This window comes from Camelina sativa, chromosome 12 (genome assembly GCF_030686135.1).
Source record: "Camelina sativa cultivar CO46 ecotype springtype chromosome 12, ASM3068613v1".
In the NCBI taxonomy this organism is placed as follows: Eukaryota; Viridiplantae; Streptophyta; class Magnoliopsida; order Brassicales; family Brassicaceae; genus Camelina; species Camelina sativa.
The window spans coordinates 19,099,050-19,116,638 of record NC_141891.1 but is presented as its reverse complement, the minus strand read 5'-3'; the positions used below and the strand labels follow the sequence as shown (position 1 = coordinate 19,116,638).

The window sequence follows — 17,589 nt, the reverse complement described above, 5'->3', positions numbered from 1 at the left end:
CTCCGATGATTTTGAGAGCTCCTCTGTTGGCTTTAGTTTCCTACTTTGTGTTCCCCGCGTATCGGGCTTAAGCTTTCGGGGATATCTTTGTTTTCCGCCGGCTTTAGGATTTCAAAAACGTATTCCACCCTTGTATTTCACCTTGCTATAGTATAATAAAAATCTTCTAGTGAAAAAAAATAAATAAATAAATAAAAAAAAATATCATGGGTGTTCTAGTCTTTTAAATTGAATTTGAACCTGGTCTGACTCATTGTGTTATTAAATTCGGTTATTTTCCTGATCTCCGGTTCAACCGATCCAACGGGAACCATGCAACAAAAAATTAGGAAGACCGTAATGGGCTTTAATAGCCCAGTAACCTCTTAAACAAAAAGACTCTCAGTTTAACTCTCCCTTTACGTCCCCCCATATCTCTCTGAGTTTTGTTTGTCTTCTACAAAGACCAGATCTCTCTCCCATCATCAGTTGTGTTCTGTTGGTTTATCTCAACCAAAGCCCCACACGTCACGTTACAAATAAATAAACTTTTAAAAATTATTTTTTCTTTTTTTTTTCCTCCAAAGCAATCTATTTCCTTCTCTTTATTTACCCAAATCTTGAATTCGACCGAACCCATGTTCTAATTATCCTTGAAGACATAGGAATCTATGTTAAAAAAATCTCTTTTTTATTCCGTTTTTGAGATATATAGTTATTTGGTAGTTGGTGACGCAACTAGGTTTTCCACAACACAACAGAACATGGGATCGGCTGCGGTTGCGAGTTCTTCTTCTGATGTTGCTGTCTCAGGCAAGTTTCTTCCCTTTTTAGGTTTTTGACCTTTGATCAATTAGAATTTTACCCCAATTCGTTCCGGATCAGGGAAGAAAATTAGGAACTTGGTTATAGTTTCGAGATCTGAATCATAGCTTTTTGATTTGTTTGGTGTAGAATCATTAAGGATTTTGAGTATTGATGATGTGAATCGATTAGATTTAGCCTTTTCTAGATTAGTTATATTGGATTAGTCATCAATCTTTTTTGTACGAAGGTGATGGACGAGAAAGGCTTAGCCCTTTGCCCTGAATTGTAGATTTCAGATAATCTATTAGATGATATAGGAGACTCACATTCACATTTGTGTTGAACTTGTAGCTCTGCGTGAGAAGCATGAGAAGGAAGTAGAGAATCTAACACTGACGACACAACCTTTGAATACATTGAAGTTGTTTGTTGAGGCTACTATTCAGTACATCAAGCGATCCGTATCGTATCTTTTGGCTCATGGAGGTTGGTTCATACTTATTACCACTTTGTTAGTGGCATCTGGTGGTTTGCTTGTCACTGTTGATGGACCTCATGGAAAGGTAAATAAATACTCGTTTTAGACTTCTTCTTTGTTCAATCTAGTTGTAATTTTGTCATCCAACATTTGTGTGTTTCTTGGTTACAGCATGTTGAAGAAGTATTAGAGTATGTCCGATATGGCTTATGGTGGATAGCACTTGGTGTTGCATCTTCTATTGGTCTTGGTTAGTCACACAATAAAACTTAAATTTTGTTGTTTCCGCCTTTAGAAGCAACTTTTATTAGTTTCTTTTCCTCTATAGGATCGGGTCTTCACACGTTTGTTCTCTATTTGGGTCCACACATTGCATTGTTCACCCTAAAAGCCACCCTTTGTGGCCGGGTTGATCTGAAATCTGCACCATATGATACAATTCAGTTGAAAAGGGTTCCATCCTGGCTTGATAAATCTTGTTCAGAATTCGGTCCTCCGTTAATGATATCAGCTGCTGGATCACGTGTACCCCTTACCAGCATATTGCCACAAGTCCAGTTGGAGGCGATTTTATGGGGTATTGGGACAGCTCTTGGTGAGCTTCCTCCATATTTCATCTCAAGGGCAGGTTCGTAGATTGCTTCTCTCTTTGATAACTCGCTAAAATGCGTATGCATAGGTTTCGTTTGTTTATTGTGTTTTGGCTTTCTAAAATTTGTTCAGCTAGTATTTCTGGGAGCACAGTGGATGGAATGGAAGAGTTAGATGGTTCTTCATCTGAGGATAGTGGATTTATGGCGACTTACCTGAACCGGGTTAAGCGTTGGTTATTAACCCATTCGCAGCACTTGAATTTCTTTACTGTCTTGGTTCTTGCTTCGGTAAGTATACATTCTCCAACTTACTGTCTACCTTCTGTAGTAGCAATTGATTATGAATGTATTTACTGTGTCATGTAACATGTTTTGGTTTCTAGTATTCAATGATCAAGACCTTACACTGCTTTTTATTTGAGTGCAGGTTCCAAATCCTTTGTTTGACCTTGCTGGAATAATGTGTGGACAATTTGGAATCCCATTTTGGGAGTTCTTTCTGGCGACTTTAATCGGGAAGGCGATCATCAAAACACACATACAGGTGCGGAACCTCTTGTCTCAAGTTTTGACACCCATATGGTTTTAAAATATTAACGTTCTTTTTTTCTTTTGTAATGAAGACGATATTTATCATCTGCGTTTGTAATAACCAACTGCTCGACTGGATGGAGAACGAGCTGATCTGGATACTAAGCCATGTACCGGGTTTGGCTTCTATGTTGCCTGGACTCACAGCCAAACTCCACGCCATGAAAGAAAAGTATATTGATGCACCATCTCCTGTTCCATCTCACATCAAGGTAAACAAATCTTTTCCATTTTTTTATAAACTTTAACTCATTTTTCATTAGTTGCATCTTTCACAAAACTTGAGTTGAATTTGAGTTCTTTGTTTTGTATTGGGTTAGGTGAAAAAATGGGACTTTTCGTTTGCATCGATCTGGAACGGGATAGTGTGGCTCATGCTCCTCAACTTCTTCGTCAAGATTGTGACAGCAACTGCACAAAGACACTTGAAGAAGAAGCAAGAGAAAGAAATGGCTGTTTTGACTCATTCAGATTGATAAAAAAAGCGCTAAAGTAAAACCCCACAATCTTTCTTCCTTTTGCTCCAACACCAAAACAGACACTATCCAGGTTTTGAGACGAAGAATGAACAACAACAACAAAAATTGGCAGCTTTTTTCTTCTCATCTTTGACACATTGTTTCTGGTGGTACTGTTCTGTATAGAAAGAACCAAAAAAAAAAAGGAAAAAGTTAGGCGGAATTGGGATTATGAGATTGCAGGAGGTTTATTTTGATCCTGTGATTCCATAGTTTAAGGTTATGTGGGAAGATTTTTTTTTTTTTTTTTAAGAAGCATTAATTGCTAATTTACTTCTGTTTATTGTTAGATTGAAACCTAGTGTAAGCTTTTATAAGGCCTATGACAACTTCCATTGTTTTACTTTTTATCTTTTTTACTTTCACAGTCAATATGCATGGTAAGAATAGATTTGTGACTGTTTAGAATTATAATTTAGATCTTAGCCCTTCTAAGATATCCGTTTGCTTGGCCTATCCCACTATGTTTTTGTATCAAGACAAATACGCATGGCCATGTTTCTAAAATTTATTTTGAAGTGGCATGAATACAAAAAGAAGCCAAATCTTATCTTTAGTATTTTAGACTTTGCCATTGACATTATATGTTGTCGGGGCAATAGATTTATCTCATTATTTTTGTAGATTTATTTTAGTGGGGAAGATTTCATAAGTTTGGGTCCATAGAGCTTCAAAGTAGACCGGCGGCTTCTTTATGCATTATCAAGTGGACCCTTATATAGTTTATGGCTGTATACATTTGGGACCTCCAACTTTTTTTAATTTTGTGGCTCTTATCTTGCGTTGCGATAGCGAATATTACCCGCCTCTAATGTGTAGTATGTATATAATAGTGCCGTAAAGGTCGGGATGGTGTGATTTTAAGGCTTAGCCTCTTTTAAAAGAGACAAAAACCTAATGGAGAATAATAATTATTAATCCAAGGCGTTAGTGTAAAACAACAAATCAGGTTTTTATTGGATGCAAATTTGACTCGACTGAAGTGTGCAGTGAACTCTACATTTAGTTTGGACGTTAAACGTGTCGGCACAATAATGTCCCAAAATGTTAATTGCGATGTGAAGGTGTCACTCTATCGATATAACCTTATGGAAAAAGATTACTGGAAAGCATTTATGATCTTTTATGAAAAATTCATAAACTCTTAAGAAGTATTTATACAACTGATTGTCTTCCTGAAAACATAGTACCAATTTTGTAAATATCTGTATTTTGAGCGTCTTAAATAAAATATTTCACTACAAAAACTTCGATAAAAGTTTTGATAGAAAAAAAACTATGTATTCGTTTCTTACCCTACATTTCTTTTTTTACGAAAAGGTTAAATAAATGTAACAATCACGTTGAATACGACATAAGCTTCCGTACATTGAATACAATCCTTATAAAGTTCAAAGGATTGAAATCTTGTGAAAGTTGACAAATGTATATTGATGACTTCTTCTATTTAGACATATTATGAAAAGGAAGAAGAGAAGATGACAATTTTGCATGTGCCATCAATTAAAACAAAACAAAGCTTGTTGGTAAATTTGACAAGTTTGCGCGCGTTGGAGACTTCGGCATCACCCAATTAACCACTTTACGATCTGTCTGTATGTGTATAGTTTACCAATTTGTTTTTTTTTTCTCTCCATCTGGTCATATGATATATTAGATGTTAAGAATTCATTACAATTCAAGATTTCCTGAGCCAAGATAAACAAGATTAGGAATCAGATTAACTAACCCTAGCCTACTAAAAAATTGGTCAAAGATAAGGACAACAAAACCAACAAGAACAAACCTGGAGAGATTTTCAGTGATTGCACAATGAGAGAAGTTCCTCTATTGGTTGTTGAGGTTTCCAACTCTGAAAGCTCCAGTGTTAGTCTTGACCAAATCTGTATGTAAAGTAATTTTTTTTCTTGCTTCTCTCATTTTATTACTCTCTACAAAGATAAAGAGGAAGAGAGACCCTTTTCTCTATTTCTTTTAAGCGAATCTTAATTTTGTGTACAGTAGTCGTACGTACTGCATAGTAAACCACACGTGCGAATAAAAAGAATCACACGACTTGTCATTGACAAAAGCACAAAACAAGCATTTTTTGAGTTTCACGACTAGACACATCCCTATATATATTTACTTTCGCATCACCAATCAAACCACTTACGATCCATCCGTCTGTGTGTACTTATCTGCTTTTTTCTTCGTCTGGTCAAGACCCAATGATGTCTTGACCTTCCGAGGCAAATCTGTATTTACTAAATAAGTAATCTTTTACTTGGTTACTAACTATACTACTATATTTTTTATTCTCTAACTGACCAAAAAAAAAAAAAAAGAGTAACAAAGATCCCTTTCTCTGTTTCTTCTATGAGAATATTAATTTTGTGTACAGTCGTACGTACTGCACAACAAACCACACGTGAAGGTTTAAAAATCAGAATCACATTCACATTCACAAAAGCACTAAACAAAACTAGCCAATTAACAACTAAAACACATTCTATATATTTACTTTCAGCCAAACCACATGTACATACAGATTACACACATGCATTTACTTCTCCATCATCTTGACACAAAAATGGTTCCTTTCCTTTTCTACTCAATAGAAAAAAAGTCTAAGCTACCATTACCAAACAGCAACAGTTCTGCCTTTTTCCTTTGGGCTACCCTTTCTTTTAATTCAATCAAAAACAACCCTACTCCCAATAAGAAATGAATAAAATTCTTAAAGCTAACCTTGAATGATCTATTCTCTCTACTTGCTCGAGGATTGTTGTCAGAAAATAACACTAACTTAGTTGGAATACAGTTCTTAAAACACCAAGACCATCCCTGTAAAGGTCTCTCTCCTCTCTCACTGATTAGTGAGTTTGGGGGTGTTTGTTTCTCTTCTGATCCGTCATTAACACTTAACCAGTTTCTTAGGACCTCACACTGTCCAAAGTCTACCGTTCCTCAGCGCCACGGGATTTAGAGGAATCAACAAGCGTGAGGAAAACTCCCAAATCAGCATCGAATGGGTTTTAGGTTTCACTCACCCGCTCGTTGCTTCTGATCTCCAGGTTTCACTTGACCCGCGTGAACGTATGGAAATCCTGGAGGAACTGGCTGCTGGGGATGATGATGCGTCTTCTCTGCAGTCTGTGTATGCTGCAAGTTGATGTTGTTGCTCCCTCCACCTTTCACATTATTGGCTTTTGCCGGATCTGAAGTGACAGTGGTGCAGCTAGATAGGGTAACAGATGGTGCAGCAGCTGATGATCCTGCTTGTTGCTGTTGTTGTTGCTGTCTTTGGATGTAATAGCCACTAAGAGAAGAGATATTCATCTGTTGTTGCTGCTGCTGATGATGTTGAGCTTGCATATATGGGCTTGAGAAGTAAAGCTGCGCTTGTTGCAGGTGTTGTTGTTGTTGAGACTTATATGTAGGATTTGAGGTGGTGGTAGTAACGTGTGGATTTCCGAGAATAGACGGCCCATTGTTCCTTCCACCTGCCGACTGTGAGTTCTTGGATGGTTGAGATGAAGAAAGAGAAGCTGAGGAAGCTTGACCATGACCAGCTCTGTTTGCGATTGAGGTTGAGGCAGTTGTTCTTGGGATTGCTCCGGCATTTTTGGAGACAGAAGACGCAGTGGGTGATGGAGCCCGGTTACTACCCGTTCCTTGCTGCATTGGAGAATTAGAAGGCAGGGTTTTAGAGTTTGCTGCAAAAGATATATGTGATTGGTGGGGTCGACCTTGTTGTTTCTGGTGTACGTTTTTATGTGACGATGACACAGATGGTGACAACATGGAAGGAGACTGCGCTTGGGCCATGGTGTTTGCTCTGGCTGAATTGTTCCACTGAGGAGACTGAGCCGGACTGCCACTGCCGGACTGGACAAGATTCTGAGGAAATCCTGAAGTAGCATTAGGGTTATTGGATACCACTGAAGGCGCGGTGGCAATACTATGATCCAGGAAACCACTCCCGTTACTCATCACTGGCCCTTTGCCTCTAGCAGCAGCAACTGCATACTGTTGTTGCATCTGGAGATAATTGTTATACTGCTGCTGCTGAGGTTGATTCCGCTGCATATGTTGCTGCTGGTGAGAGGTCGGTGCAGAACTGGAACTCCAGGGCTGAGCAGAGCCAAGGTTGAGCACCCGAGCTGAGCTATCAATGATAGCCCCACCTGTTACCGCATAAGCAGATGCATCAGCCGAATCTTGTTTGCCAGAGAAAGCAATAGACTGCCCAACACCTGCAGTTGCTGTTTTCCCATTTGACCCTGTTGTCTTCCGTACTTCTGTGGCATTAGAAGAAGCATTAGAACCTGATTTCCCATCTTCCGGACCACAATTATTCATTTTATGGTTAGCTGATTGAGAAGCCGCAGCAGCTGCCATCATCTGATGATACCCTTGCCTTGCTGCTTCTGGAACGCCATGGAGTATAGCATGATTTTGAGCCGTAGATGGCATGTTCAGACCTCCGTTGAACGCCGCAAAGGTCATTGCGTAAGGCTGCGACTGAATAGATTCCGCACCCACCTTTGATCCCTGCTGTTCTGGTGGCCTTTCACTATGATTGTTAGAGGAACCAAGCACTCCACCACCTGAGGCTGCAGAACCCAAACCCATTTTAGTTGGCTGCATCGGCAAAGCAAACTTTTGGCCATATGAAACATTAGAACGAGAGGCTCGGCTGTCAGTAGTGGATGGGCTGGCTTCTCTTGCAGTTTCACTATGTTGAGTTGCGTTGTTTTCTCTGGGATGCTGCCTGTGCTGAACTTTCTGAGTAGGAAATCCTTGTGAATTTACTGGTTGCCTTCGTTGTTGGTTCTGGAGAAGCTTTTGTGCAGCCGAGGAACCTGTGGAAGCATTTGTGTTCTGGTTGCTGGGAGCATGGATCTGTTGCCCTTGACCAGGTTGCTGTTGTGGCGGAAGATGTGGACTGTGGACAACTTGAGAAGGATAGAATGAACCATTAAAGAATGGCATAGGCTGCCCAGTAACTCCTCTATAAGCAGGAGGTGGGCCAACATGTGTCGGGACTGGAAATGGATACCCACTATTCTGCAAGATAGCCACGTACTGAGTTTCATTGGTCGGCATATTTGGGTAGCTGAAGCTCATTGCTGTAGCAGCAGCTGGAGTTGCTGATGGAGGAACTATCACGGATGCTGAAGCAGCCATTGCACTAGATGAAACAACTGCGTTGCTGGTGTTAGGAGGCCTGACAGAAGCGGCAGCTATCGCAGCGGCTGCATGAGGCTGTTGGCCCAATGGGAAAATAAATGCCGGGCCATGCTGTAAACGAAACAAAACCAAAGAGAAGACCAATCAAACCCCAGAACTCCAAGAGAAAGATACTTAAAATGATTTAACGCTAGAAGAAAATACAACAAACTTACCATGATGTTGTTACCAGCTCCTGCAGGCAGAGCTTGCTGGAGTAATATTTGCTTCCGTTGGGCTGTATCTGAGCTGTTAGGTGCAGAAAGAGAGCTCTTCTCGGGTATAGTGTTTGGACTTCTGCTCAGAACACTCCCTTGTAGCTCTGCAGAAGGCATGAGACTAAGATTGCAGGCATTTGACCCGTACAACGGTACCGATCCTGCTGTTGCAGGCCAGAAAGGATTTATTTTCGTGAATTGCTGGTGATAATGGATATTCCGAGCGATAAAACAGTGAGTTGCACATCTCTTTGGCCTTGGTTGGTTAAATAACAAATGCGGAGGCTGCACAAAAAACAGAGTCAGAAAAAAAACAAAGGTAAAAAAAATTCAAGTGAACATAGCAATGAAAGAAATTATAACCACCTACCTGCATGGTTGTGGATGGTAATAAAGAGTTGGTATCTGTCGGCATAACACCATGTGTAGGTCCCCCCAGGTATCTGATCATAATAACAAAAAACAAACATCTCATTAACTCAAACGAACAATTAAAAAAAAAAAAGTGGCAAAAAGAAAAGGGTTACTAGATTTATTGCTAAAATTAGCCAAGCATACCCCATTGTAGGAATCCCTCCAAACCAGCTTGGTATTGACATATGTAGAGACAAATTAATAGCTTGAGCTGTAGAAAAAAGAGATCCAAATCAACAAAAATTGCAGAAAGTAGCACAGTTACAACTCCGTAAAGAAAAAAAATACCCAAAAGATAGAAAAAAAAAAAGAAGACTTTACCTGCTGTATCAGAACCAGATTGCTTGTTTTCTGGGTCAGGTTTCTCAAGATCGAGCTTAAGTTGACAGTTTCGCTCTGATTTTTGAAGTTCATCTTCTGCTTCAGATCTTTGATTTCTACCTTCTTCAGACTTCAAACTCAGATCTTTGCTCACATCTTCTAAGAGAGGCTTTGTTTCCTGCATATATATAAAATATCAAACATATAGAATATTAAAAAAGGGGAGAAAAAGGTCAATCATGAATGGATATATCTTCCATTGTCGCATTACCAAAATTAAAAAAAAAAAAAAAAAAAAAAAAAGAAAACAGGGACCACTAACCGATTCTATAATCGTGACTTTAGGTTCTGTCACCACCACACATTCAATATCACCATCTCTCGCCGGTGACGATCTCTTTTCCGATGGCGTCTGGTACAGGTGACCAAATTATAATTAAATAAAATATTTAAAAAATTATATTTCAAGAAAAAGAATTAGACATGCACACCATCAGATTTATCTCAATCTTCTCCATTTCCGGTCTAGGCAAACTCCTAAGATAATAATTAAAAAAAAAAAAAAAAAATCAGAATTAGGTTTAAGAGATAATTAAAGAGACAAAGGGGGGAAGAATCTTACGCTTTAGTCACATCAGATCTTATCCCAGACGAAGATTCCATTTCCGGTGATACTTTTCCCTCTTTGGAGATACCATTTTCTTTATACTCCGCCGCGGAGCTCAAATCTAATGACGTCGACGGTTGTAGATTCGTTGAGGAGAGGTTCTCTCCGGTAAATCTTAAAGAGACTTCGTCTTCCACGGCCTTTACGGTTGTGGAAACAACTGTATCGTCTTCGTATCTAACTACTCGCGGCCTCTTCCTCTTAGGAGCTGCATTTATAATTAAAAAAAAAAAATTGAGCACAAAGATCACAGACCTAATAAGAGATCGTTGTGAATCGGAGAGAACTCGAGATGACTAACCGATCGCCGAATTTGCATTTGCTGCTGATGGAGTAGCAATCTGCGAGTTGAACACCGGCGGAGATAACCTCGACTTCTCTTCTACAGCTGGTTTACTCATCTCACCGGAATCATTCCCGGCGGCTTCTTGTTTAGAAGGTGGTCCTTGAGGTTGTCTCATCATTCCGTACAAAACCTCCGCGATCTCGATCTCGATTTCGTCTTGCACCGCCACCGGAGATTTTGGCGGAAGCGGCTTTGGTTTTGGTCCAGGAGTCTTGAAAAAAAAAAGGAATTAATTAGACCAAATAAGCCAAAGATGAAGATGAAGAAGAGAGTGAAGAAATATGAGAGAGACTGACCATCTTCTTCCGAACGTTGGAGGAAGATGGAGACAGAGGAGCTGGTGGTGATGGAGAAGCTAACATAGAAGCCGGACTTGATATTTGCCGGTGAATTTTCTCACCGGAACTGAAAACTCCTCCGCCGCTAGTCCAAGACTCATGCGGTCTCTTAGTACACGCTGTAACCGTAAAACAAACACAGAATTAGAAGAGAGCTTCAAATAAACAGATAAAAGATCAGAGCAACCAAAAAAAAAAAAAAAAAAAACAGTAAGTGGATAATGCAATTTTTCCACCTCTCTACCTGACCGGGCTTTTCTAGGAATCGACACACCGATCATTTCGTCGGCGGCTTTCCATGAAGATACAATAGGAGACGATGGCGTTGGAGAAGGAGACGATCTGAAACCTTTACTCTGAGGAAAACTCTTCCTCTGATGATTCGTCATAGCCGGTGGTAACATCTTCATCGCTTCACCTCCGTCGTCGTATTCTTCATCATCGTTAACACTCTCCTCGGAGGTATCGTCGTCGTCTTCTCCGCCGCCGTCGTCTATATTACCTCGTTCTCGTCTTCTCCTTTTACTCCGGCTATTTAACCGATCTCTCCCCTTCTCCCTTTCTCGATCTCGATCCTTCTTCGAACTCGTTCCCCGATCTCTTAACCTCGCCGTCTCCGTATACTCCACCGGAATATCCACCTCTGTGATAAAAATGACAAAAACACCAAATCAGAGATCAAAATAATCTCTCCTCAGATCTGAAGGGAGAGAAAAGGAGAGAACTAAAAAGAAACCTGGAGAGTCTCTGAAACTGCCGGCTCTATGTCTCCGTCGAGTAGAGAAGCCATTTCCGGCGGCCGCCATGGGCACTCTTCGAGCTTCTCTATTTCTCTCCATTTCTCTCTTTCTATCTCTCGAGACTTGCTTGCTTCCCATTATCTTCCAATATATATTTTGGGTTGTATAAAAAGGCAGTATAACCAAAACAAATCAACGGCTCATATCAGAACATTAAAACATTGTAGTAATCCACACCGTTGGTCAAAAAGATCCAACGGACTTTATTCGAGAGAGTTCCAGCGTGGCGAAATCTAGTCCCTCCAAATATTTAATTAGTTTGCTCTCATCAAAAGAGATTTCTCATATTAACTAACCCATATTTCTTGTCATTTTTTTTTTAAATATAATTTGACACCACTGATATATTTCTTTATTAGAAAATTTTACTATATTTTTATTGAATATGTCTCCAAATTAATCTATTCACTAGGCAGACAAAAAAGAAAAATTAAAAAAAAAAAACACTGTAGTGTATACAAAAGAAAATATAATGAGTTAGTAAGCAACACACACTTTTAAACAATAACCTAAATGAGTTTGTCTCTTCACTTGACAAATCTTCACATTTAACATTTTTTTTAATAAACCATAGGTCTTTTATCTTCTATAAAAGGAGTCTAATGATAACATATTATAACTTTTAATCAATTTTCTAGTTCTATGTAATTTTACTACTAAATTGTATTCTAATTATTCTCTAAATTACATTCAACTAACAAAAATAATTTGTGTTATCTTGTACACTATCATTTGGTTTACTTTTATTTTATTACAAATGATCAATCTTTACACTTAGCAACTTTTTGTCGAGTGATTCTGCAATTGACAGTTCTATATGCATTACAAAGATCCACGTTAATGTATGACTCCCCCTTTACCATATTCAATAGATCATGATGGACATTTCGAGATTCTCGACTCTTTGACAGACAAGACCACGAAGAACAATTATACTTATATCACACTATAAATAATTGATAGGTTTGCTCTATGAATCTGCAATAAATCGCTATCTATGGAAATCAAATTTCAAATTTGCTGTGTATAAGCATTAATTAATTTTTGGTTAACTATTAGATAAAAGAAGACTTCTACTTATTAGAATCCTTAAGGATAGGTTGTATGAATTTTTGTAAAAATTAATAGGAAATGCCATAAATTTTTAAAAGAATGCCAAAATGTAAAAATATTTAGGGGCATTTGCAAAAATACTTTTTTTTTCTATATCCTTTTGCAAAAACACATTTTCTTGTTATCCATTTTTGATAATACATTTTTTATATACAAAATGACTAAATCCTATACATAAACTCCAAATATTAAATTCTATCTCTTCAAAACTATATCCTAAATGTAAAATAGACAACTCAAACATAAAAAAATTATAAAAATTAATTTAACATATTGTAATTAAGTAAAAGAAAGCAAAAATGAAATTGACAAAAAATGATATTCAAAATGATATTTTTGAATAGGGGTATCTACAAAAAGGTATTTCTAGCAATTTCTCAAATATTTATTCTAGAAACTTAAATAAAACTGGCTGATTATTAATTTGTTAAGTTAATGTATGTGCGTATTTAGAATAGCAATATAAAAATTATTGATCATATTTGTATAATTGGTAATATTTTATGTGAAAAAGAAAATTGACTGAAAACACATGAAAAATGTGAATCGAAATAGTTTTTTTTTTTACTCAAATTAATATGAGAAAAAGGTACAATGTATGTGTATAATACTGCTTTTACATAAGAGATATCAAACGCCCTGTCATAGATTTCTTTTTTGTTTTTACGCTCTTTATTTTGAATAGTAAATCGTAACGTTTTCTTATATAAAATGTCAAATTCATTGCTTTAATGACTTTTATATTTTGTTTTGGAATCCGAGTTTGTAACGTCTATCTCGATAGGCAACACTTCAAAGATGTAATTTTGAATTAGTCTTTGAAACAACATATGTTTCTCCGAAGTGAAATGTATGGATGCTTCTCGAAGTAAAAGATAACACCACAAGTCTGAGTGGAAGCAGGTTTCTTATCCATCCGGATTATTGGGGTTTTACGGTCCAATGGGCTTTTTAGTAAGCGGAATCTCTGGACAATCTCTAAAAAAAGATCCAACATTACAACAATTGTAATTTTTTTTCTTACATATATCCAATACAAAATTATTATGCAAGCAAGTACCTGGATTTATCTAAGAAATTAGGGTATGTCTTGAGAATTTATGATCAGAAGCAGAACTAAATTTGTGAACTTGCTATATAGTGAACTAAAAGAAAAATGGTAACATAAAAGGCAAGGGTACAAGCTCTCACAGTCTCACTACCTACTTCCCAATTAGTTAGCTACAATCAACATAAAGTCCTCTTTGGCATCGAATCGCTGCAACATGGACCATAGTTAAAAAATAAAAGTAGATAAGAGAGAGAGAAACCTCGATTCCCTATTAGTTTCAGTCGCAACGACTGGTTTTATTTTTTGACGAAGACAAACTAATCAATCGCTAGAAATAACAACGGCACCTTCTCCAAAGCTAGTGACAATATAATGAATCTAATCTTCCAATAATATAATGAATCTAGTAACAACGGCACCTTCCAATAATATAAAATCGTAACACATGTGTTTGAGTTGCTTTTGTTCAAGGCCGGCTATGCCTTTCATACTTGTATAGCATTGGGCAACATATATTGGCTTACCAGAAGAAGAAGCAATAATATTACGAGATAACGGATGCTATAGATACTACCTAAATGCTTATTGCTGGTTATGGTTAATAATGATTTATTCTTCACCTTTTGTAAGTTCGCTAGTAGAACTTCGACTCACCTGATAGATATGTGAAACAGACAGTGTATAACCTCCATAAATTTTACCTCCCTAACAATATAATTTCTTACTCTTTTGTACTTACTTCATTGTGGTAAAACTCATTAACTGTTCTAATCGATAAGGAGTTTTTTTATTCCTAATTATCATATTCGATTCTCTCTAATCCAAAAAAGAGTTTCGTTATATCGAATGAAATATTCAAAATATTGCATTTAATACCCAAACCTTTACTTATTTAGATAAAAAGCCCTCAAATCCTAAAAGTGGTGTAAAAAGCTCGCTTGATTTTGGAATTTTCACATAGAAACCAAATCGGATCCAATCGATGATTCCGGCGAGGAGAATCCTGTTATCTCCGTTTGTTGGCGTAACGGTGACCGTTGTTCTCGTCGCCCTCTACTTCAGATCTTCCCTCAAGTCTCCACACCACAAATTTAACCAAGTAATTCACTTCTCTTCTTATCTTCCCAAGTCTGAAATTTCCCAATACAAGACGAACTTAGCTGGACTGAATTAGACAAGGTCCTTACTATGTTTGTCTGTGTGGTTGTTATGTATGGGTCTGAAATAGAGAACCAATGTTATTATGATGTCTCATGTCTTGGATTTGATGGTTTGTTTGTGTTTTTTTTTTTTTTTTTTTTTGTTGATGCGGTTCTCAATATTCAAAAGAGGTTATTCTCTGCTGAAGAGTTGGCATTGTATAATGGCACTGATGTAACGTTACCTATACTCTTGGGAATTCTTGGGTAAGTCTTTTTTTTCTTCCAACTGCTGTCTAAAACACATATGTGAAGAAACAACTTGTAAAAGGTACTCCTTTTACATATGGAATACAGATCTGTGTTTGATGTGACGAAAGGAAAATCTCATTACGGTAGTGGAGGAGGTTATAACCATTTTGCTGGAAGGTTTGTTCTGTTTTGATCAATTCTGTGGAGAGATTCTCATATGTTCTTGTATATTATTTTTTGTTTGTTTGTGTTAATCTTGTATGTTTATAGCTGATGTGATGTGTATTTCCATGTAATTCTTGAGCTCAGAGACGCTTCTCGTGCTTTTGTTTCTGGGAACTTTACAGGTATATGTATATTGTTTGCTGCATTCTTCAGTGAGTTTTTAGTAAACTTTTCTAGGAGATATTCAGCATACCTTTTTAATCCAACAAACGTTTTGGGAATTTAGTAGTTTGTGGTCTTTGTTTCTTTTGGCACGTATGAACATTGATTTGATATCCCCTAGAAATGAGATTTAGTCTCTTATCTTGCTATTGTTAAGTGAGAATATGCCCATTTTCTATGGTGTTCCTCCCATTTCACTTCTTTGGGTCCTCATAAAACATTGTTAGTCATGCATAAAGAAGTCAAAATCATTCAAACTTTGTTAGTTATTTGAGGAAGATTGTACAAAAAGTCCCTGAAATGTTCAAACTTCTCATGTTTGTGCTATGATTCCTTTCTTGTGCAGGAGATGGACTTACAGATTCGTTACATGGGTTATCTAGCAGTGAGGTAATGCTTTTTTAGCTTTACATAGTTTATCAATGAGAATTATGGAAATGTCTACAACAGTCTTGATCTTGCCATTGTCCCAGATGTGCTTATTTCTTCATAGATATAGATTGCAGTAACACATAGTTTGATATTCTATAAATCGGATTATTTTTTAGTTAAATGTTTGATATGGCCTGACAAAGATCTCTTGCCCGCAGGTGAAGAGCATTGTTGACTGGCGAGGTTTCTACTCCAGGACCTACATGTAAGTTATATGATTCATTAACACAATAGAAAGCTAATGCGTAGTAATAACTGAGAAGGTGGTGTATGGATAATGCTTGGCTCTCCTTATTCCTTATATAATAAGTCATATTGGGTTGGCTCTCTCAGCTTATAATTTGTGATCAACAGTCCTGTTGGGAAGCTTGTTGGGCGGTACTACGATAGCCAAGGGAATCCAACAAAACATCTAAAAGGAGCTGAAGCCAAAGCCTCCAGAGGTGCACAACTTATGGAGAAACAGAAGACCGAGGAAGCCAAGCAACCGAGTTGCAACTCACGATGGAGTCAAGATGAAGGTGGAGAGGTATGAATTCTTGTAATCTTTCTCGATTTTGTGTGAAGGGGAGAATTAGATTTAGAACGTAGCAAGTGAATCTTTGATGGAATTAAAAGCATTAAGATACTAAAGGATAACCTCTTTATGTAGGTTTGGTGCGATGTTGGGGTGCCGAGATTGGTACAAAGACCTTTAGAGATAGCAATAACAGGGTCAATGAGCAAACGTTGTGCTTGTTTTGAGGAAAACCAACTTGATCAGTCTGGCTTGGAGATCTATAAAGACTGCGAGCCTCTTGCCAAGACTTGCAGGGTTTAAATGTGTGATCACGACTAGTTCCCTTCTAGTTCTAATCTTCAATGTAGCCTTTTTGTACTCTTTTATACACATAGTAGAAGTCTTTTTCTATTTTCTGTATCGATGCATTGCGTGTAGTTTATGTGTAATTAAAAATTAGGAAAAATGCCAAAAAATTCCCCAACTTTCAAATTTGGGACAAAAAAGCATGAACTTATGAAATGTCATTTAAATCACAAAGTTTAATTTGAATTTTTAATAAAATAGCTAACTTTTATTGACTGAGCCATTTAAAGCATGCCGTTAAATCTCCGGTAACCGAAGGATCATGGGGTTAACTTTCCGTCACATGTGTTTAAATATATATATATGTAAGTTCTTAAATTAATTTTAGTAAACGGTAACGTGGTTTGATGGTAATGCGTGAGTTAAAATACTCTAGCGATTTCGAGTTCGAATCACCCAGATACGCAAATATAATGATATTTTCCCATTTTTAGTTTTTTTTTTTTGTTTCGTCTTCTTCATCTAGTATAGGATGACGTCACAAAGATAGAGCCATGAATAACATTGAAGGTTAGCCTAAGAAACCACCGCCGATCCACTAAACAAACCACCGCCGATCAAGAGATTCCATCAGTGCCAGTCCACAAACCACCATAGAATAACATCGATCCCTGACTTTCCCAAATCTGCCTAGCTCAGTTGGCCACGAGTTGTTGCCTCATTGGGCTCCTGAGTTCGAACCCATGTATTGCTTTTTAACACCCAGAAGGAGTCGAACCCGCGGTAGATGAATGATTAAACAACAACATTAACCAATAGACCAAGGTATGCTTTCAACAAGTATTTGTAAACAAATTGTATATATAATATTTTTGACTAAACGGAAATTGCTACCGAAAATTAACACCGTTAACGGCAATTTAACGGCATGCTTTAAATGGCTCAGTCAATGAAAGTTAGCTATTTTATTAAAAAGTCAAACTAAATTTTGTGATTTAAATGACATTTCAAAAGTTCATGCTTTTTTTGGTCCCAAATTTAAAAGTTGGGGATTTTTTTGGCATTTTTCCCATTAAAAATTAAAGGACAAATTCTAAAATTCTATATATACAGGTTGATTTTGGTT

General features: G+C 37.4%; 3 protein-coding genes and 1 long non-coding RNA gene across 7 annotated transcripts; 2 read left to right on the top strand and 2 right to left on the bottom strand.

Moving 5' to 3' along the window:
* Positions 1-375: 375 nt before the first annotated feature.
* LOC104732137 (vacuole membrane protein KMS1) lies at positions 376-3,309 on the top strand. The gene is made up of 8 exons (XM_010451664.3): positions 376-792; positions 1,138-1,349; positions 1,436-1,514; positions 1,593-1,892; positions 1,988-2,145; positions 2,285-2,401; positions 2,481-2,660; positions 2,769-3,309. Exons 1-8 carry the CDS (start codon positions 651-653, stop codon positions 2,922-2,924), a joined length of 1,344 nt encoding a protein of 447 aa, XP_010449966.2. The 5' UTR covers positions 376-650; the 3' UTR covers positions 2,925-3,309.
* Positions 3,310-4,287: 978 nt separating this feature from the next.
* On the bottom strand, positions 4,288-4,979 carry LOC147930747 (uncharacterized). The gene is made up of 2 exons (XR_015574893.1): positions 4,753-4,979; positions 4,288-4,654 (listed from the first exon to the last, which is right to left on the bottom strand). It is a non-coding gene; the product is annotated as an uncharacterized LOC147930747 (long non-coding RNA).
* A 404-nt stretch (positions 4,980-5,383) lies between these two features.
* LOC104723677 (protein TIME FOR COFFEE) lies at positions 5,384-11,459 on the bottom strand. Of its 4 annotated transcripts, none has more exons than XR_015574892.1 (13): positions 11,221-11,387; positions 10,721-11,127; positions 10,443-10,603; positions 10,102-10,357; positions 9,756-10,008; positions 9,625-9,670; positions 9,456-9,545; positions 9,134-9,311; positions 8,957-9,023; positions 8,769-8,841; positions 8,357-8,683; positions 5,491-8,252; positions 5,384-5,430 (listed from the first exon to the last, which is right to left on the bottom strand). XR_015574892.1 is itself a non-coding variant. In XM_087479053.1 (12 exons), the coding sequence occupies exons 1-12, from the start codon at positions 11,360-11,362 to the stop codon at positions 5,991-5,993; spliced, it is 4,254 nt and encodes a 1,417-aa protein (XP_087335179.1). In that variant the 5' UTR covers positions 11,363-11,459; the 3' UTR covers positions 5,439-5,990. The 4 variants fall into 4 exon arrangements, 2 of the variants coding, with proteins under 2 accessions (XP_087335179.1, XP_087335180.1); XR_015574891.1 differs by having other exon boundaries at positions 10,729-11,127; positions 11,221-11,366; XM_087479053.1 differs by lacking the exon at positions 5,384-5,430 and having other exon boundaries at positions 5,439-8,252; positions 10,729-11,127; positions 11,221-11,459.
* A 2,910-nt stretch (positions 11,460-14,369) lies between these two features.
* Positions 14,370-16,721, top strand: MAPR4 (membrane-associated progesterone binding protein 4). Its single transcript, XM_010442064.3, has 8 exons — positions 14,370-14,547; positions 14,778-14,854; positions 14,945-15,016; positions 15,149-15,186; positions 15,573-15,616; positions 15,817-15,863; positions 16,013-16,187; positions 16,311-16,721. Exons 1-8 carry the CDS (start codon positions 14,431-14,433, stop codon positions 16,476-16,478), a joined length of 738 nt encoding a protein of 245 aa, XP_010440366.2. The 5' UTR covers positions 14,370-14,430; the 3' UTR covers positions 16,479-16,721.
* Positions 16,722-17,589: the final 868 nt, after the last annotated feature.